Here is a 21,272-nt window from a genome sequence, read left to right as displayed (position 1 = left end):
AACAACTGGAGTACAGTAAAGTAAATAAATAAAATAAAATAGCAATGCAAATACCCTAATTATAATGGCATAAACTCAAAGACCATGCAATGCTCGGTGATACATATCACATTTTAAGTACAATATCTAAAACTATATAAAACTAGAGCTGGTTAATTATAAATATTATGCCACAGCATTGCTTGCAAGACTTTTCAAAACATATAGGTATAGTATAAAAATTTAGTTACGGTAACCGTAAAAGTGACAAAAAGTGACATCAAGACACATAAGTTTATAACATAAACAACCAGCGTTGTTACATACCAATTAGTCTATATAATAATATACATACATACATACATACATACAGTGTTTGGCACAAACATCTATCCTCTCCCTCCCCCCCTCCCCTCCCCCCCCCCCCCCCCCCCCACCTCCCCCAGGTACCATGAATGCAGATTATTTTCAATTTCAGTTTTGACAGAAACTGTTGCTCTGGTTATCAATAACTATACTTGTAGAGCACTGCACTGTTTGCCCAGCACCCTTAAATTTGGCCTCCTAGCCACTAGAATGTGAAATAAATGTCCCAAAGTACAAATGGCCTCAACAATATCACCAACTTAAAGTATTGACAACATTTTTTTCTCTTTTGGTCAAGTGCTTGTCCCTGGTGCTGGAGGATACCTTTCAGGGGCAGTACTAATTTTTTCCAAACCAGTATTACTATATTGGTACTGAACTGCAACTACACCATGTACAGTACTGTCTAAAACATTCCTTGGGAACAATATTGACTATGATCTAAAAAGGTAAGGCAGTGGGAAACTGCCACACAAATACTCACCCTCATTTTTTACCCCCTCTCTCTCTCTCTCATATTTACATATACATGCACTATTACACACACACATTAAATATAATACTACATACAATGATTTTTAATATGAGCTTACTTAAAAAGATTGTACATATCAAATTTGCCAACTATATAAACCTCATACATCTCTCTCAGAATCATTTCCCACACCATGAACACTGAAGTTTGATCCAGCTTGTACAACATCATCATAAGATGGTGGCGGAGGTAGAGAATCATCGCTAGTGGGCGCTGAAGATGGCGGTAGTAGTGGTGGCGGTACAAAATCATCACTAGGTGGCGATGCTGATGAAGACAACCCATCTCTGAAACCTGGCAAAGGAGGCTGAAGTCCTGGTTGGAGATTATTGTCATAGACTGGTGCAGTAGGTTCTGGGTGCGGCACAGATGGAGTGGGGTCTGTTTCGAGACTAGAATAGGTGGGCGGGGCATTGGGATCAGGCATGTCTGTCAGGACACCACTGTGTCTTGGTGTAAAATTAGGGCTGGCATTTGGGGTGACAAAGGGACTGGGCCGAGAGGTACCATGATAGTCTGACAATAAGCGCCCTCCTGGTCCATCCCCACTTGCCCTCATATAGCTCATATCTGTGGTAGCTGCTGGTCCTGCTGATATTGGCTGCATCTGGGTGCTGTATGCTGAAATTAGTGATTGGTATTTCTCAGGACAGAATTCAGAAAGTAAGGATCTTTACTCCCACTGTTACATTTACACAATACAATTCAAAGCTCCGTCTTTTGCATTTTTAAATAAATAATTATCATTATATCTGGCTTAACTTAAAACATGCTATTTATACAGATGATGTAATGAGAATAAATCTTCCCCCCCCCCCACCACCACCGCCACCACAACACATACATCACATCACAACTTTTTTTCCTCTATTTCTATCACTGGAATACTGCCATTAAGACATTTCCCGCACGAAAACGAAGTAGATACTCCAGCGCAGTAGACTACTGCAATCATAACTGCAAACATGCTTCAAATCTGCTTCGATGTGGGAGCTAATTCAGGGCCGTAGCCTCCGGGGGGCAGCTGCCCCCCCTGGAATTTGGAATTTTACACACCACACCCACCCCCCTCGGTAGCTTCGCCCCTTTGTGTCCGCTTACTGCCCCCCCCCCCTGGCATTTTGCTCAGGCTACGGCTCTGTAATTAGCATATTTGAAACATGCTTCTATCATGCTGCTAATCTACTGCATTAATGCTCCTCCTCTGTACAACCCTATGTAATTTTTGAAGTAGAATTGCAGTAGGCTATGCTGCATTTCTACTGTCAATATGCTCCACACCACTACTGCGTTAATGCTTCTTTGCTACTTCAATACTACTGCATTTTCGTGCGGGTTATTAGCAGCACTGTAATTTGACTAATATTCAAAACAGCCCCAAACTTTTGTTAACAAAAAATTAAAATATAAATACAAAAAAAAAAAAAAGGCATAGGCTTACTTGGCTGACGCCTAGACTGTTTCATACATTGTTTGCATATGATAATCATAATAGAAATCAATACGGCAGGTATCCCGACGGCCCAGGCAACCCATGTCCTATCATCACTTTCATATGATTCGTAGTCTGTGAAACAATAACATTGTTTATTTGCTTGTCATCCATGCAACATTATTACCATTATAATAATTAAGAGAACTTTATTGTTTGAAACAAAAATAATGTTAAAGGGATAACAACTCTTGATAAAAGATTCAAAATCCCACAAGAAATACATTGTTAACAACACATGGAAATATAATAAATTCCATTTTACCAACAAAATGGCAGTCTCATGGGTGGCACTCACCAAAATCTGCTAGCACTGACCAAAATTTTCAAATTCCATAAATCTCTGTATTTTTGTCATGTTTTAATTAAATAAGGTCAAAATAATTAAGGAGTTCATATAGATCATCACATTTATTGAGGTTAATTACAACTTTTTAAATTTCTCTGAAACGTCCTGTTCAGTCACTTCAATTTTGGATTTATTCTCTATTCACAGGGACCTATCTTGAAAACTGTACGTGATAACATCATATTTGGCAAGCAAAAATTTTAATATTTTGCTTTAAACTTAGAGCAATTTTTTCTTGAATGATTCAAGTTAAAATAAAACATATTTTGCAAATAAATAGACATCTTGATCTTGAGTGACCTGTGAGTATTGTTTACTTTGAATTAGACAATGAAAAATAAATTATTTTAAATAAATAGTGAATTATTTTATTATATATCTAAAATCTTGTCCAAATGTAATTGTGCAGAAATATAAAACCCCTCCGTGTCTTGGATTGAAAAGTTAAAAAAAAAATTATAAAAGTGTTTTTACCTGTGGAAAGCATTGTGTATTAATGGTATATTATATCAACAGATGTCATATTTTACTAAAAACATTTATACAAAGACATCGTCAATGATTCAAAGATTCAAAGATTAAAAAATACTCAGCAATGTTTTATTCTAATTAGCATGAAATTAAAACTAACCTGAACATTGTGAGGCAAAGGACCTACAACTTCCATCGCTGCAAAGATGTTCCCCATACGGACCTAAAAATAAAATATTAGTCAGGTTTGTAAGCCACATTTCCTTAAAGATATCTAGTATAGTGTGCATATATGTACCAACTAAATGTCACACAAAACAGCTAAAATTTGTTACACACAAAAAATATCTTTTTTTCAAAGATAACTGATTCATATTCCACAGAGTGCTCCAAGACACCTTTGAACATAAGAGAGAAAACATTGTATTGATTCCTTATTCATGTGTTAACTTAAATTCTGTCACTTATGAAATACATGTAGGTGTAATATTTGAGGAAAAGACTTTACAAGAAATTCATTACTGTCTTTAAATCTGTTTGACAATGCACAATACATCTCAAAAAGATCTTGAAATTTTCAAGAAAGACAATCACTCAGGAGAGAAAGTAGTGACTGCAATTTCAACTGGATCCCCACACAAAATTTTAATAATATTTTTTTGCTGTTTTAATTTTTCCTTGGCTATAATTGAATGCTCTTTAGTCTGAAAACATTTTAGCATACTTACAACTACGCTGATTCTCCTTGCAGTCAGAAGAAAAAAATTTACAGGAGCCATCTGCACATTTGTAATATGCCAGAGGACAGCTTTTCTCTGTTGTTGTTGTAATGCCTAAAATAAGCACAGACACAGGTATTCCAAATGCTTTATCGACCACATGTGTGAATAGGAAAGCTTCATAAATTAACATCTGGTCAAATTTTTGATGATGTGAAGAAAGAAGCTATGAATGTGTTGATGTCATGTGTTAAAGATGACAGTGTTGATGTAAGTGTGTTAAGGATGTCAGTATTGATGTCAGTATGTTAAGGATGTCAGTGTTAATGTCAGTGTGTTAAGGATGTCAGTGTTGATGTCAGTGTGTTAAGGATGTCAGTGTTAATGTCAGTGTTAAGGATGTCAGTGTAAATGTAAGTGTGTTAAGGATGTCAGTGTTGATGTAAGTGTGTTAAGGATGTCAGTGTTGATGTCAGTGTGTTAAGGATGTCAGTGTGTTAAGGATTTCAGTGTTGATGTTAGTGTGTTAAGGATTTCAGTGTTGATGTCAGTGTGTTAAGGATGTCAGTGTTGATGTCAGTGTGTTAAGGATGTCAGTGTTGATGTCTGTGTGTTAAGGATGTCAGTGTTGATGTCAGTGTGTTAAGGATGTCAGTGTTGATGTCTGTGTGTTAAGGATGTCAGTGTTGATGTCTGTGTGTTAAGGATGTCAGTGTTGATGTCAGTGTGTTAAGGATGTCAGTGTTAATGTCAGTGTGTTAACGATGTCATTGTTGATGTCAGTGTGTTAAGGATGTCAGTGTTGATGTTAGTGTGTTAAGGATGTCAGTGTTGATGTCAGAGTATTAAGGATGTCAGTGTTGATGTCAGTGTGTTAAGGATGTCAGTGTTGATGTCAGTGTATTAAGGATGTCAGTGTTGATGTCAATGTGTTAAGGATGTCAGTGTTGATGTCTGTGTGTTAAGGATGTCAGTGTTGATGTCAGTGTGTTAAGGATGTCAGTGTTGATGTCAGTGTGTTAAGGATGTTAGTGTTGATGTCAGTGTGTTAAGGATGACAGTGTGGATGTCAGTGTTGATGTTAGTGAGTTAAGGATGTCAGTGTTGATGTCAGTGTATTAAGTATGACAGTGTTGATGTCAGAGTATTAAGGATGTCAGTGTTGATGTCAGTGTTTAAAGGATGTCAGTGTTGATGTCAGTGTATTAAGGATGACAGTGTTGATGTCAGTGTATTAAGTATGACAGTGTTGATGTCAGAGTGTTAAGGATGTCAGTGTGTTAAGGATGTCAGTATTGATGTCAGTGTGGTAAGGATGTCAGTGTTGATGTAAGTGTGTTAAGGATGTCAGTATTGATGTCAGTGTGTTAAGGATTTCAGTGTTGATGTCAGTGTGTTAAGGATTTCAGTGTTAATGTCAGTGTGTTAAGGATGTCAGTGTTGATGTCAGTGTGTTAAGGATGTCAGTGTTGATGTCAGTGTATTAAGGATGTCAGTATTGATGTCAGTGTATTAAGATGACATTGTTGATGTCAGTGTGTTAAGGATGACAGTGTTGACGTTAGTGTATTAAGTATGACAGTGTTGATGTCAGTGTATTAAGGATGACAGTGTTGATGTCAGTGTGTTAAGGATGTCAGTGTTGATGTCAGTGTATAAAGGATGTCAGTGTTGATGTCAGTGTATTAAGATGACATTGTTGATGTCAGTGTGTTAAGGATGACAGTGATGATGTCAGTGTATTAAGGATGACAGTGATGATGTCAGTGTTGATGTCAGTGTGTTAAGGATGTCAGTGTTGATGTCATTGTTTAAAAGATGACAATATTAATGTCAGTGTGTTAGGTCTGACAGCGTTGGTGTTAATGTGTTAGGGATGACAGTTTGTAAGAGATGGGTCTGTTAATGTCAGCATATAAGATACCATGGCAGCGTACTGGGTGTAACAGAGACTTTGGTATGTCTTGTCTGTAATAAGTAACTGATCATGCTAACTGCAGGCACCAGGTAACACTGTTATTTTACAATTACCTGAGCAAGCATAGGTTCCTTCATCTTCCCCGTCACCACAGTGGTCATAGCCATCACACTTTAAATGCTCTGGAACACAGTGCTTTTGTTTCTCGCAGAAATAATAGCTATCCAAAAAACTACAAAAAAATACTGGAAAAAAACATGTCTAATAGAAATAGGCAAGGCTTGAAAATAAGCATTAAATATGGCTACTCTAAATTTAAAGAATTTGAATTAATAATTTTCCTTAAAAAATGTTGCCTTAGTTATGTGTGTGTGTGCGCACATGCCCACAATCCCATTGTTATTGAAATCACAATCATACGTCCAGTCACCTTGATTTCGCAATTTTAATTTTAACTTAAAAGTAAATGGGGACTGCCATGTATATAACACTTGTAAATGGTTCACTTGATTGGTGCAGTGACATGCTGTATAAACAGATTAGGCATTTGTGAACTCCGAGAGCCTCAGATCTCTGACCCTGTGTTTGTGTTTCCATATATTAGGTAGTGGTACTTAATTGGTGGCTCGGAGTGATTAATTTAGGCATTCATGCTCCCAACTGATTACTTTAAGTTGCATTCCCAGAGATTTAGATTGATCCAGAGATTAAGATTTAGATCGACCTAACTCCCTGGGGGTTCACGCTAAATTGCAGTCAGCCAAGCGCGCACCATAGTTAATTACCCCCTTACAGCTTTTAGTAGGCGGGACAGACGCTTAAGCCAGCTAAGCTGACAGTAATCTAGTGAGACTACCCACAAGGATAGATCGATCTAAAATCTATGGGAATGGGGTCTAAGGCTCATTGTAGCACACAGCAATTATTTTTATGAGGTCTGAGGCTTTCAATCAAACAACCCTCAAGTTTACACTTGACAAGCAAGCATGTACAGATTTTTGAAAATAAAGAAGCTGGTTCTCACCAATTCCGTAAAGGGATATCAACTGTGAAAATGTCTATTCGCCTCTCAAATACATCGCAATAAGGACCCAAAATATTAGACCTCACATTTGATGAGTGAAAAGGCCTTATCCCTTTAGTTGTATACTTAACCATTCCCTCTGATCTAAGGGCCCACTAGTAGTCTGTAACAGAATTATTGTATCTGACCCTGTGGGATTTGAGCAACTGGAACGTGTTCCTCACCAAACACACCCTTTGTATTTGTCTGTTGGGGCAATTTCACATCATGGTGCTGAGTGGCGCACATCCCTGTTTATGTTACGTAATGCAAGTTAAGCATGGCCTCTGATGTACTCCCAGACTCCCAGCAAAGTGACTACATCCAACTCCACAATTTCCTCCTCTGCTGCTGAGCCAGTGTTAAGGGCAGGTAGGGGTGGGGTAGTTACTTAACAACATATAAGCTAATTGGATAAATTCCCACAGGGCCTTTACTTTAATTCTGTATACTATTTAAGAAGACCCTGATATTAGAGGGTAACTTAACTGATCAAAGGTAGAACATTCTCTCTGATATTATCTGGCCGTCTGTCCATCTTTCTTTTCTCAAAAGCCATATTAAAAATAAATTTATCTTAATTATCAAACAAACTTACATCTGCTTGAACCTGTGGGAGCATATGCAAAGACAAATTTACTTCTGGAACATGATTTAGTTAGTCTTCCGGTCAACCTGAGAAAGACTCCATCATCTTGGGACCAACCTGTAGATGGCATGTGAAGATGACGAACTGAGTATGGCGACCCTTTTGCCAGCAAGGCACCCTCAGAATGCCAGCTGTCTCTCACTTCAAGCTCTGTGAAACAGTATGGAGGAAACATAATGAGGAAATGAAAAAATTAACTGTTATGTGCAGTTTATCTTCCATTGTAACACACAGAAAAGAAAAAATCAATTACAGTGTGAGCCTAGAAAATATCATGTTACAGTCATTTCAAGTTCTCTTGACAGGTGCATTATAAATATCGCAAGGCCTGCTGGGTTTAATTTCTAAACTGGTAAGTAAAAAAAATGAATAGGGTATGCCTTTGTGATGAAAGGAAAATTGGTGAAATTTCCAGGATATTATTCAAGAATCTTCTTTTATTCATCTATTTTGCATAAGAGGGCCTAACACTCGTTGTACTTGTAATTCTGTGAGAAAGCTTCTACTTCTACATGTACTGGTACTGTACTGTTACTACTAATAAAACTGCTGCTGCCACTACCACTACCACTACCACCACCACCACTACCACTACCACTACTACTACTACCAAACTACTATTACGGCAAATAACAACAAGGCAGCAAAGCTGTCAAATGTACAGACAAAAAACAGGAAATAACTATGCACAAAATAGGCTACTGACAAACACTTTTACGTATCTTATTAGTTAAATAATAAGACTGTTAACATGCCTAAGAACTGAATCTGAGGAAATGTGAAAAAACAGCACAACTTATAAAATAATGGCCCGATTATGCTGATTTTCGAACTCAACCTGCGTTTTAGTAAGATTGACCACTCCTGTGAGTTTAATGACAATTGGCCTAACAGTTTTCCTTAAAATGTGTTTACAGGGTTGCATATATGCTGAAAAGTGAAAAAATAAGTGAAAAATTAAATTTTCACAAAAAACTGTTAAATTGCCAGAAAAATTTACCAAACAGACTGCGTTGCCTATTGAAGCTGTATTTTAGTCCCATGTTTCTTTCCTATAAGTTTGAGAACAGTAAGTGACATGATTTCCCTTAAATGGTCATCATAGGAGCAGTGCCCAAAATTGGGGTTTCTTCAAATTTTGATACAACATTAAATAATGTTTAACAGCATAATGACAATCAAATGTTATTAATAAAATATTAGTAACATGGACATTCAGAAAATGTGACAAGCAAAAGTCTTCAAGATCATGGAACTTTAAAGTCACACCTTGAAAATGCCAATATGTGAAAAATTAAATTTTCACAAAAAACTGTTTAACTGCAAAAAAAAAAAAAAAAAAAAAAAAAAAAAAAAAAAAAAACCAAACAGACTGCATTGCCTACTGAAGCTGTATTTTAGTCCCATGTTTCTTTCCTGTAAGTTTGAGAACAGTAAGTGACATGATTTTCCTTAAATGGTCATCATGGAAGCAGTGCCCAAAATAGGGGTTTCTTCAAATTTTGATGCAATATTACATAATGTTTAACAGCTTAATGACCATCAATTTTTAATTATAAAATATTTGTATCACAGATATTCAGAAAATGAGACTAGCAAAGGTCTTCAGGCCCATGGAACCTCAAAGTCACGCCTTGAAAATGCCAAAATGTAAACAAGACAGCACTGTTCTGAAATGGGTTTATTTCCATTTTTAACACTTTTTTAACATAAAACAAAATAAACATTTTACTGCCATTTTTATATGACCAACTAAAAAATTTGATGAGATGGGAAAAGTATCAATAGAACAGTGTTAAATGTCCAATTTCCTCCATTCTGAGATTCTGAACATAGTGGATGATTGAATCTGACAAACTGCAATGATATGAGTTTATTTCCATTTTTGACACTTTATTACACAATACATGATAACAAGTTTACCATGTTTTTTACATAATCAACTAACAATGTTGTAAAGATGCAGGAAATATCAAACAAACACTTTTAGGCATCTTATTAGTTAAATAATGAGACTGTTAACATGCTTAAGAATTGAATCTGAGGAAATGTGAAAAAAACAGTATAACTTCTAAAATAATGGCCCGATTATGCTGATTTTCGAACTCAACCTGCGTTTTAGTAAGATTGACCACTCCTGTGAGTATAATTACAATTGGCCAATCCGTTTTTCTTATATTGTGTTATCAGTGTTGCATTTATATTGAAAATAGTGAAAAAACAGCATAAATTCCCTCAAAATAGCCCAATCATGCTGATTTTCAAACTTGACCTGCGTATTATGAATATTCATCAGTTCTGTAAGTTTCAAGTCAAAAGGTAAAATGGTTTTCCACTTATCGTGTTATCGGTGCTGCATATATGCTGAAAAAAGTGAAAAAACTGCATAAATTCCCTAAAAGTGACCCGATCATGCTGATTTTCGAACTTGACCTGCGTATTATGAATATTCATCAGTTCTGTAAGTTTCAAGTCAAAAGGTAAAATGGTTTTCCACTTATCGTGTTATCGGTGCTGCATATATGCTGAAAAAAGTGAAAAAACTGCATAAATTCCCTAAAAGTGACCCGATCATGCTGATTTTCGAACTTGACCTGCGTATTATGAATATTCATCAGTTCTGCAAGTTTCAAGTCAAAAGGTAAAATGGTTTTCCACTTATCATGTTATCGGTAAAAGTGCACGGCGACGGCGACGGCGACGACGGCGACGACGGCGACGACAGCGACGACGGCGACGGCGACGACAGACGCAGATGATGGCTATATGTACAGACACATCTGTGTCTGTTCATAAAAACAGCATAAATTCCCTAAAAGTAACCCGATCATGCTGATTTTCGAACTTGACCTGCGTATTATGAATATTCATCAGTTCTGTAAGTTTCAAGTCAAAAGGTAAAATGGTTTTCCACTTATCGTGTTATCGGTGCTGCATATATGCTGAAAAAAGTGAAAAAACAGCATAAATTCCCTAAAAGTGACCCGATCATGCTGATTTTCGAACTTGACCTGCGTATTATGAATATTCATCAGTTCTGCAAGTTTCAAGTAAAAAGGTAAAATGGTTTTCCACTTATCGTGTTATCGGTAAAAGTGCACGGCGACGGCGACGGCGACGACGGCGACGACAGACGCAGATGATGGCTATATGTACAGACACATCTGTGTCTGTACATAAAAACAAATGTATGTGCATTACCCATTCCATAGCAGCTTCCAGAACTTATTATCTTTGCATACGTATCAATCCACATATAGCGATGAGCAGTGAAGAAGCTCCAGGCACAGTCCACAACAATGCTGTCCCCAGTCCAATTTGTGAATTGTGGGAAGGTCACATGACCAAGAATTGATTTGAATGCTCGGGTACCAACATATCTGCCCAGTTGTGTCAAGCCAAGAAGATTATAAGTACTGCACACTAAAAGGAAACAAATGGTCAATAATAAATAACTTTTTCCTCCCCACTGTTAATCTGAGCCAATTTTAATATCCATTTAAGCAAATAAGATGTGAATTAAACTGTGGAAAATAAATCAATGTTTCTATCATGCATCACTTTTTCACCATTTTTAATAGAAATATCTCCAACTCTGACTCATAACCTGTTTGTAAGAAAGAAAAAAGAAATATGGAGGCAAAAATGTTATCACAGAAAAAAATATAATGGAGATGCAACACCAGGATGCAAAACCATAAAATATTATACTAAGAAATTAACTTACAACACTATGTAAATACATCAAAGATAATGCAAGTTATATTACCTGACTCATTCATCACAACCCGTTCATTAGGCATTTCTGAAAAAAAATCGCAATAAGTTATACATAAACTTTTCACTACTGCACAATTTAGCATATTTTAATAAAAACATATATCAGTTTCCATAAGACACTGAGAAACATATATAATAATCAAATTTGAAAAAAAAAATTAAAAATGCCTAGTACTAGGCCTTCAGGACACAACTACCAGTACAAAATCCACTGGTCCAAAACAAAAATAGTGGCAAGTAACAGAACACATTTTTATTACAAAATCTTACTGGCCCAGCTCTATTAAAAAGGCCTTTTAACTTGTAATTTAAATAAAAAAATCTAATATAATCTTTATATAAATGGCATTTTCTGTAATCTTTTTTTTTGTGTGTGTGAAAAAAAAGTGTAACCTGCATAGCCTTTATGGAAATCTTATAATTTTGAATTAGGTACATCATTTAAAAAAAGAGTAAGGCAGCAAAGCTGTCAAATGCACAGACAAAAATCAGAAAATAATAATGCACAAAATAGGATACTGTCAATTCTGAAACTACACGGTCAAAACCAAATTTTAATTATGCACAAAAGGTAATACTGATATAAGGAATTTAGCATAAGGCCCATGAGAGTTTAAGTTCCCACTTTGAAAATGCCAGAATGTTAAAAAAATTGAAAAATTCACAAAAATTGCATTAATTCAATAAAAATGAGCATCCAACAGAGCTGGCTTTCTAATTTGAGCTATGTCAATCCTAAGAATCATTCTTTCAGTTTAAAAAATAATAAGTAACAATTTCAATTTGAATTTCATGCTAGGTAACCTCCCCCTACCTCTGAGCAATTTTTTTTTTTAATCGGGAAGACCATTCAACTAATTTCATAGAAAAAATGTCAAGCCCTGGAGGCAATATACTAGGCGTGGTTTTGAAAATGTCCCAAATGTCACTTTAACATGTTGACTTTAAACTGTTTGGACCAATCAAAATTGACCTCACTGACTGACTTTGTTGAAGGGGGGGGGGGGGGGGGGGGGGGGGGAGAAGCAGATTGCTTGGCTTTTTAGTTGATCCTCTTATATAATGTTCATACTAGTACCTGTTATAAACTTGTACTCAAACTTAAAAATGTCTCCACTAAACCTGGTGTCATTGGTAACATTGGGTTCATATTTTACAGTGACAATATTCCCAGTAGAGACAAAATAAATCCTCTTATTAACAATGGTTTTCTTGTCGTTTTCTTCACAATCACAATCATAGATCTGAAAAAAAAATTACAAAAATATTTTAGAAATTTAACAATATAATATGATAACATAACAACTAGACAAATGTAAAAGTATAGAATACACATATGTAAAACAAGACTTTTTATGTCTAAATATCCTACAAAACTTCTTATTCTTCCTAAATTCAGACCTTAAAAATAATAAACCCTCATAAAAAGTACCTGATGCCAATATTCTCTTCTGATATGTCACAAAGAATGCGAATCTAAATTAAGTTATTTAATTAGTTATGAATGGTGCAAAACATTAAACCCAAGTACAGAGATTGACAGTTGGAGAAAATTGCTTATTTGGCATGAAAATTTTGTCAATGATACCTTTTGAAAATGTGTATCCTGTCAAGAAAAAAATTAATTTTGACTATCATGTGGTATTTTAGTATGGACAAAACTCTCACATACTTCAAAATAAAGAGTGACAGAGAGCAACAATTCTAAGTGCCAGTATTTGAATCTTTTAGCACAGTGTGTCTGGAAAAAAGTCCTTAAGTCAGGCAAAGTTTTCATGAATGTGGATCCAAATGCACAGCTGGTATAAAGAGTTTTCAACATGTGTGATCTATTATACTCACCAACAGTCTACTCTTATAAGACACAAAAATGTCTATAGTTTTGAGTTCTATAAATCCAGTCAAATTGGAACTTGTAGATTTGGAGACCAATCTATAGATGACAGGAGTTAGACCAAGACTGGGAAAATTTGGAGATTTTATGTAACCACTTTCTGTGTCAAATCCAGTTATGTTGATTACAGGCACATTAGCTTTCTGGCCCCTGGAACCCTGAAGCTGTATTATGAAAAGGATCCACAGAGCCCATATTGTGCTACTTGCTGAGAACCTGGAATGAGAAAAAAAAGCATGCCTTTATTTTATGCAGTTGTATCTCTTATTTCATACGTTTATTATAGCCTTCTTTATTAATCTTGTTTCTTTTTGAATAACTAAGGAGTGGTCAATCCTAACACACATCAGAATGTGTATCAGTCCAGCATAAAAATTGCAACACACCACAATACAGTACAGTGCAATACACTATACAAAATGGTGCCAGATGCAAGTAAACACACCAAAAGTGTCAATCTCAAGAATAATATTATTAATATATATTACAGTATTAGGCAGGACTTTTCCTGTAGGATTGGCAATTATACCGGCCAAAAATAGCCACTCTCCAACATGGCCATCGACCTGATGATAAACAGAACTTGCAGATTTGTTTTAAGTTGTTTCAACAATATATATAACCCTGTAATAGGCATTTATTTCTTTTTTATATCACCATTTTTTGCTGGGAATGCCCATTTCATATGTTTACTTGTGACTGTACCTTTTTTAGTGTATTGCACTGATATTATTACGCAATTCAGTCTCATCCAGTTATGATTGTACCGGTATAGCATCTAAATTTCGATTATAATCACTTCTTAAATCTTCACTTAATAAGCTGTCTAAATTTATCTGCATCTGCCCTATTATATGTAGTTGCCTTAACTATAGTATCGCCGGTATTTGTGCACCCTTGTATATTTACTTCACAATGTCACTTTGTAACCAAGCGGCCAGTAAACGAGTTTGGAATTACGCAATACATATATACCCAGTATCTATCTGATTACTACTGTAAAATAATATGGTGTTGCAATTTTCAAAATGAAATATTTAATCTGTCGGCTACCAACTTACAAATTCAGAAACATGTACAGTTATAAGTCAGGTTTTTGGAAATATAAAAAAGTGATTTTAAAATTGTCTATTACCTTTTAACACCACCATACATTCTGTGTAGGGCTCTGAACACTGAACACACGACCAACCCCTCTGTTATTATTGCCTTAAATAGTTGACCTAATTGTTCTCTACATATAAGTATGAGGTCAACCAAGATAAGCTATTCATAGTTGCACAATAATAATGAATGATGTGAACTACATGCATATGACGCAACACAGACACCTGATTAAAAATCAGCATTGTGCGTGAAACATATGTGCGCCTATCTTAGCGGTTATACACTATATCACTTTTAACAAAGAATCGCGTCTTGCTATAGTCTAGTATCAAAGAGTCCAATACTCCTGAACGCTAAGATACAGGTATATGAAAGCAAATTGCGAAATCCAAAGTAGAGGAATTTTGTTAGCTATTCCGTGATTACATAATTTAAAAAGCAATTTTGATAAAACAATGCCAGAGTCTGGCAGTTTGTGGACAGGCGGAAAAGCTTCGGCGCATTGGTTAATTGAATTAATAATAATTAGTAAATGTCCCAAACGCCAGATAAAAGCGCAGGCCTAATTTGTTTTCATCTGAGTACATATGGGTACTGGTACTACCTGGTAGTACATTTTATATTGATCATTATGATCAAATAACTTCAGGACAAATCAAAGTTGTGAGGTGCTTACAATTTTATTACTTGCATAATAATAATAATAATAATAATAATAAAACAAAAAATAAAATAATAATAATAATAACAATAATAATAAAATAAAAAATCACAAGTCTATTGCTCTGTTCTTGTATGCGTTTGTTTCAGGTAAATTACTGTTGGCGTGATATTTGCTTGAAAACTTTTGTGTATATTACTAATAGATCTGGGATGAACCCTATTGATTTTCATAAGGATCGTGTTTATTGTCAATATGCTAAAAATCCCGAAGGTTTGAAGAATTAACGTGAAAAATCCCACTGACAATAAAAAAAAACAAACGATTTTTTAAAAGTTTTAGTTGTAAACTCATCAAATCGCGTGAACTTATATACCCTCAAGGTTTGACTTCTTTGATCTTAAAACTCTGCTGTTGATAATTATATTAATTGGGCTAATCTTTTTATTTTCCTAACCACGTTCATTCGAAGTCATACCGGTATATATGTTGCGTGCCGTTAATTGGTGAACAAATTGTACACAAAGTGCTTGACAGGACAAGTCAAATCAGCACGACGTTCAACAGTGGAAGCAAGATTGTTTCGAACCAAACGCTGAAGCCAGTGGCTGGGGGAGGGGGGGGGGGGGTGGCAGGTTGGGTTTGGTGTGGGGGGGGGGGGGGTAAGAAGATGTTTTTGCTCGACAAACGTTAAGCATAGGTAAAAGATATACATAGTATTAGATATACATAGTATAGTATATACATATGGTATTTACTGTAATGCAATGTACACGTAGGCCTACGTGTGTGTAGAGCAAATGTTTGGAAAAAATTCCTTGTATTTTGTTACTTCAACTCGCGATGTGCAAACGTGATCGCCAAATAGGCCTCAGTAAACCAATGAATAAAAAAATCATACCTAGCGGTTCAAAATATTTCATTATTATCATATTGAACTAGTGAAATAGACATAAACATATAGGCCCCTGTACCCTAGAATTACGTAGTTACATACCCTCCTGGGCCGACATCCTTCATCCCTCATATTGTTATATTAATTATGCATATTCTTTACAAACACCGAAAGCGGCTTTTTTAGATTCTTATTTATTTATTTATATTAGGATTATGTAAGCAGCTGTGGAAAGGACACACGCCCGCTGTTTCTCTCCCTAGGTGCTCCTCCAGGTATCTTAGGTTGAGGGGTTTCTAAAATGAATCGACAGCGTTGAAGTGGAAAGAGACTGCCTTCTGTGTCATGACTAAGTCATCAGTAAAATGATTTCAAAAACAAAAGCCTGTGAAGGAAACAGCGGATTTATCTTTTTTGACGCTTTTTGCAAACATAGGGCTTCGGAGAGATCTAAAGGAATGCATTGGCAGAGTTGAAGTGGAGGAATCTATCTTCCTTGTTAGGACTTCGCCTCTTGCGTGTATCTGTCGTATCACTAAGCAATGGCTTTCAAATATTTTTTGAATTACTTGAAGCACAGCGACTGAGTACGAATCCTCTTTTAGCTTCAGAGTGGTGACGATGGATAACGCGCTATTTCACTATGATCCTCAGCTCGTCACCAACAACGCACTTCATAATAACTTGAAGAAAAAATTTTTGGTTAACTTGCCGATTTCAGTCATTAAAATATATTTTCGAATACCGGTAACACACACACCATATATATATATATATATATATATATATATATATATATATATATATATATATGTTATATATATACGTGTAGTCTATGAACAAAGTTTATTCAGAAGGAATTTATCAACTTCTTAAGAACTGTGGCTGTTATTAATTCATAATTAATAAGAAAAACAATTGAGGAATAACAACAACAAAACAAGTATTCAGAACTTTCTAATTTGGCTTTCCACATACTGATTGTTGAAATAACACCAATTAGAAGACAGGCGAGAAATTCATTATAGCTAAAACAAAGATTGGCGTTTAGCTAATACGTGCAGATCAGACAGCTTATTAGCTTTCATAAGCGCATTACAAAATACAAATGTTCTTGTTAATTAACAGTTTTTGGGTGAAAATATCCGCTTTAGGTCTTGCACAAAATAATTGTGAGATATTTGTCCTGAAAGATGTAATTATTGCCTCTCCTAAACTACACAGCTGCCAGGTCGAATTACGCAGATGCCCAATTACATTCGCATAATTGGTCATGCAACAATCCTATTGGCGAAGATTCTCAGTGATATAAGGCCAACCTTCACTAAAATAGCATATAAAATAAAGTGAAGAAAGACATAAATTAACCAAACAGAGTGAAAGATATTACTGAAAATTTAATACGAACACTGGATAATACGCCCATAAAAACAGATCTCAAGAAGGCATTTGCAAGTCATTATAATATATAGTTAAAAAAAAATGAGGGAGAAAAAAAAGCAAACTCATTACATACAAATCATTCAAAACATATTATGAAAGTGAAACACACACGACAGCGCAAATACCAAAATGCAACGAAAAAATCTAGCAAAAATCAGAATAGGGTCGCACTTTTTTAAATTCCGAAGAAGCAGTTTTCAAAAACTTAAATCTGTGCTCCCTGAATAAAGATTTCGTAAACTATGCTCCGAAGAAGTTATAAGAATTTTTAAATTTTGTGATATGTCCCATACACAAAAAGGAACTTTTGTAACTAAACGCTGCAAAACTCCACGCGACCAATTCAAGCATCTTCTGCAATCACTTGACTTAAAAAAGGATACAGGATATCGAACATTATATTACAAATTTCTGTTCAGTAGCACTAGCAAATAAACCAATCACTACCCTGTTAATAATATCGAAACTGATTATATACCATAATAATGATAATGTTTTGAAAGCAACCATTGTGAAAATCTGTTTGTAAACTGTTTTGGTAGTTTTATCGTTAGCTCATATAGCCATTGTAAAAATATACTCGAACCGGAATAATAATAATAATAATAATAATAATAATAATGATAATGATAATGGTATCAACTTTGCTCAAGGCATGATTTTATCTTCGATCAACCAAACTTTTTAAATCTTGACTAACTAGGTGAGAGAGGCTACTGTACAATAGCACCAGGTCTGTAGAGTTTCTGATATTAAAAAACAACATGGCCCCACCTGATAAAATCAATTTTCCCAATTTGACATTTTTTCTTCTGCGTCAATTTCTGTAGTACATCATGTAAGTACACCCATATTTTCTTCCATTTTTTTAAAATAATGACAAGCGTGAAATGCGAAAATGTACTGACTGCCCACAAAACAAAGCAGGTTGAAGTTGTAATTATGTTTAAACCTTTACCATAAGACGATGGGAAAGGCCATGTTGTTCATAAAGAGTAGTGGTAATGGCGGCTTTTTACCTCCCACATGCGACAGATGCTTCTGCGGCGGAGGCGGCAATATGAAGTTGTAGCGTGCACTGTGTAAATTTAATAAAGATTACTCTTATGCACAGGGTTGGTTCTCATTACCAAGGTGGTAAGTGTTACCTATAGTGACGATTCTTTGGGTCATCATCAAAACAAATAATCTTGGTTATTTTGCCACTAAACACGCAATCACTTGATTGACACTTTTGCTGTCATAGCGCAGTAATTGCGTATTGAACATGAAGCTTCCCCGTCAGTCAAGAACACGTGTGCATAAACAACTAGACGGACATCAAATTAACGTGGTCAGTACCAGAAGCAGTTGTCGCCCGTGCTCAATAGAAAAACAATACCAAGCATTATGACCATTCAATGCGATCTGGACTAAGTGCAGCAGGTATCTTGACCGTGCCAGCTCAAGAGGCTTCTTAAAGAATCATTGAACTTTCCTGAAAGTTGATGCAAGAAAATCTTCATGTCACCAGTATATAGACGGAAATGTGGGTCATCCAAAAGAGGGAGCCAAAACTAATAAAAAGGTACTGTAACCAGAGACGTAGTCTCTCTCTAAATATGGACATTCGCTTTCTCTGCGGAGATAACTATGAAATTGAACAATTATAACAAAAAAAAAAAAAGAAAGAAAGAAAATCAATCTGCGCACTTGCCTGTTAAGTAAACTTAAATGAGGTACTGTAAATGACCAAAAAACACCAAAGCGCCAACGCCATCAGTTTTTGGTAAGGAAGACTGCAGTATATAATTTTAACATCACACCTGTATCTAATCATGGATATGACGTCGGGCTGTAATTTCTCCTTACTTCTTGGGATGTCGTTGAACTCTTCATCAATGCTGCCAGAAATGGAGTTTGACAATGTATCAACAATGGGTTGGCCGGCTGGTAATTGCACAGACACGCTTCCCAATAATTCGACTTTCTACCCAACCGCATACAATCTGTACACCGTAATAATGGGAGGATTTGCATCGGGCACCTGTTGCGTGATAGGGCTGATATGTAACCCGCTTGCAATTGCAGTATTATCCAAAGACAACACCGACTCAGCGGCTCCGTTTCTGCTCTCCATGGTAGCGGTCACGGACATAATGTTCAACATATTTGGTATGGTCGCATATTGTTCCGTGTCGTTCCATCCATATTCGGGCTGGCTTGAGTGGTTCTTTGTCGTGTTTCAGAACCATATAGTACACATATGGCCGTTTGTGGCCACGGCACGGTTATCATCTACCTACATGCTAACCTTCGTCGCTTTGGATCGCTATATGGCGATCTGCAAGCCCACCGAGACGGCCGAACAGCGAACCATCGCTAAATGGCGGGTCCGCGTCGTAGCGATGCTGGTGTTTTGCTTCCTTTACAATACACCTAAATTCTTCGACACGGAGTACGTCGGATATCTGCCATGCTCTCCGGGATCGCAAGATTTCTGCTTTAATGTTAAGGTCAAAGAATGGGGCATCTATAAAATCATTTACCGGTTCGTACTGCACGCCATTGTGAGCTATGCGATACCACTCTCGGCTATGATCACGCTGAACGTGAAGATCGTCGTGGCAGTGCGTAGAGCCGATAAAATGCGAAACCGCGTCTCTAGCGCCGTGAAAGGTAACCAGCGTGAAGTAACGAGTATTGTCATCACGCTTTTGACCCTGTTCTTCTTGGCAGTGTTCCCTCACGTCTTGCTGCAGTTTCTCATCGTGTTCCTAAACCGCCTGCCGTATGAGTTCACCATAATGGCCCAGTGGGTCTGGCCTGTAGTGTACTTCTTAACTGGCTTCAACGCGTGCGTCAATTTTTTCGTTTACGGTCTCATGGGGTCCAAGTTTCGTCTAGGTCTTAAGCGACTGTTCAGATGTGGCAAAGATATTTCTATGGGCAGCTTGCGGGAGTCCTCCGACCAAGGATCCAGTCGCAGAACCTCAAGGCTTTCTTCAGTGGCCACTGTCCAGGGCGGTTCAAGATCCTCCAGAATTTCGTTGTCTTCGCGGCTGTCCACAGCTTCCTCGGACCTGGAGAATGGGCCAGTTATTGTGAGGGTTTCCTCAGTGACCACTCACCAGACTGTACTGTAGGAGCCTCCCTGGTTAGACGCTGACCACCAATGAAAGGGGACGGTTGGAGGAGGAATTGTTCCAGTCCTAAAGTGTTACAATGTAATGTAACAAACATTGTCACAATACTACATATCGTCCAAAGTAAGACTAATTTAAGGACTCTCCATATACTAAAAGATATTTCAGTTACCTAGAAAATTGCGTAGAATCTAAAACACCATTCATGCGTAACGTCCGTGTATTGCACTCTCGTGTTCATCGTTTTTGGTCAAAATTTAGTAATAACCAATACAAATTTTTCTTGCAAACTTTTAGTTGGCAGTTATATTGCTGCAAACTTTTCATTTTGCTAAGGGAAAACGTTTGATAGCGATCTCCCCTCCTTATTTCAGGCTTTTATTTACTGAAACCGAACCCTTTTATGTTAAAAAATGCAATAACACCACTTTGACAAACCTACCTTTTTGCACATTATGCACCATATAATTACCCTTCGTGTCCTCGTTCAAACAATTTTTGTTTAAAGTTGTGACACATATTCTGACATGGGTTAGACGTGACCATATACATGTATCCTAACGAAATCTATGAATTTCAGCAGCAACTTATACATTTATTCAACGGAAACACACCTGTAAATTCTTAACACTTGTGCGAGAGATACACGCTACAGCTGTAGTGTGAAAATGATCTGAAAAAGTGTAAGATTGAATGAAAAGCGAGTAACTATGTCAGGGTTCATTGAAGGTGAACATGCTGCTATATCATTATGTATTTCATACATTTCTCATGGTGCATGGTGAGTTCTACTTTTATATTTTTGGGTAAACAGTTACTTTATAAT

General features: G+C 36.4%; 2 protein-coding genes across 6 annotated transcripts; one reads left to right on the top strand and one right to left on the bottom strand.

Moving 5' to 3' along the window:
• Positions 1-411: 411 nt before the first annotated feature.
• On the bottom strand, positions 412-14,502 carry LOC106161869 (uncharacterized). 5 transcript variants are annotated; one of them, XM_087015317.1, is made up of 11 exons: positions 14,351-14,502; positions 13,164-13,431; positions 12,400-12,565; positions 11,311-11,346; positions 10,743-10,964; positions 7,491-7,691; positions 5,943-6,074; positions 3,921-4,025; positions 3,353-3,415; positions 2,322-2,447; positions 412-1,501 (listed from the first exon to the last, which is right to left on the bottom strand). In XM_087015317.1, the coding sequence occupies exons 1-11, from the start codon at positions 14,368-14,370 to the stop codon at positions 981-983; spliced, it is 1,860 nt and encodes a 619-aa protein (XP_086871443.1). In that variant the 5' UTR covers positions 14,371-14,502; the 3' UTR covers positions 412-980. The 5 variants fall into 5 exon arrangements, with proteins under 5 accessions (XP_086871443.1, XP_086871444.1, XP_086871445.1 ...); XM_087015318.1 differs by lacking the exon at positions 2,322-2,447; XM_087015319.1 differs by lacking the exon at positions 7,491-7,691.
• Positions 14,503-19,138: 4,636 nt separating this feature from the next.
• On the top strand, positions 19,139-20,446 carry LOC106161873 (FMRFamide receptor-like). The gene has a single exon (XM_013538946.2). The coding sequence runs from the start codon at positions 19,139-19,141 to the stop codon at positions 20,444-20,446; it is 1,308 nt and encodes a 435-aa protein (XP_013394400.2).
• The last annotated feature ends 826 nt before the right edge of the window (positions 20,447-21,272 follow it).

This window comes from Lingula anatina, chromosome 6 (assembly GCF_051362555.1).
Source record: "Lingula anatina isolate TDL-2025a chromosome 6, LinAna3.0, whole genome shotgun sequence".
Taxonomy (NCBI): domain Eukaryota; kingdom Metazoa; phylum Brachiopoda; class Lingulata; order Lingulida; family Lingulidae; genus Lingula; species Lingula anatina.
The sequence above is the reverse complement of the archived record's forward strand: the minus strand, read 5'-3'. Positions and strand labels throughout refer to the sequence as shown.

Excerpts from the sequence above, each read along its gene's own strand:
- LOC106161869 (XM_087015317.1), bottom strand. The coding sequence starts at position 14,370 with ATGTATGGTGGTGTTAAAAG. Across the intron at positions 11,347-12,399 it reads TGAGTACAAGTTTATAACAG|AAATGCCTAATGAACGGGTT; the intron begins GTACTAGTATGA and ends ATTTTTTTTCAG. Across the intron at positions 6,075-7,490 it reads TCCCACAGGTTCAAGCAGAT|TATTTTTTTGTAGTTTTTTG; the intron begins GTAAGTTTGTTT and ends GTTTTTTTCCAG.
- LOC106161873 (XM_013538946.2), top strand. The coding sequence starts at position 19,139 with ATGGATATGACGTCGGGCTGTAATTTCTCCTTACTTCTTGGGATGTCG.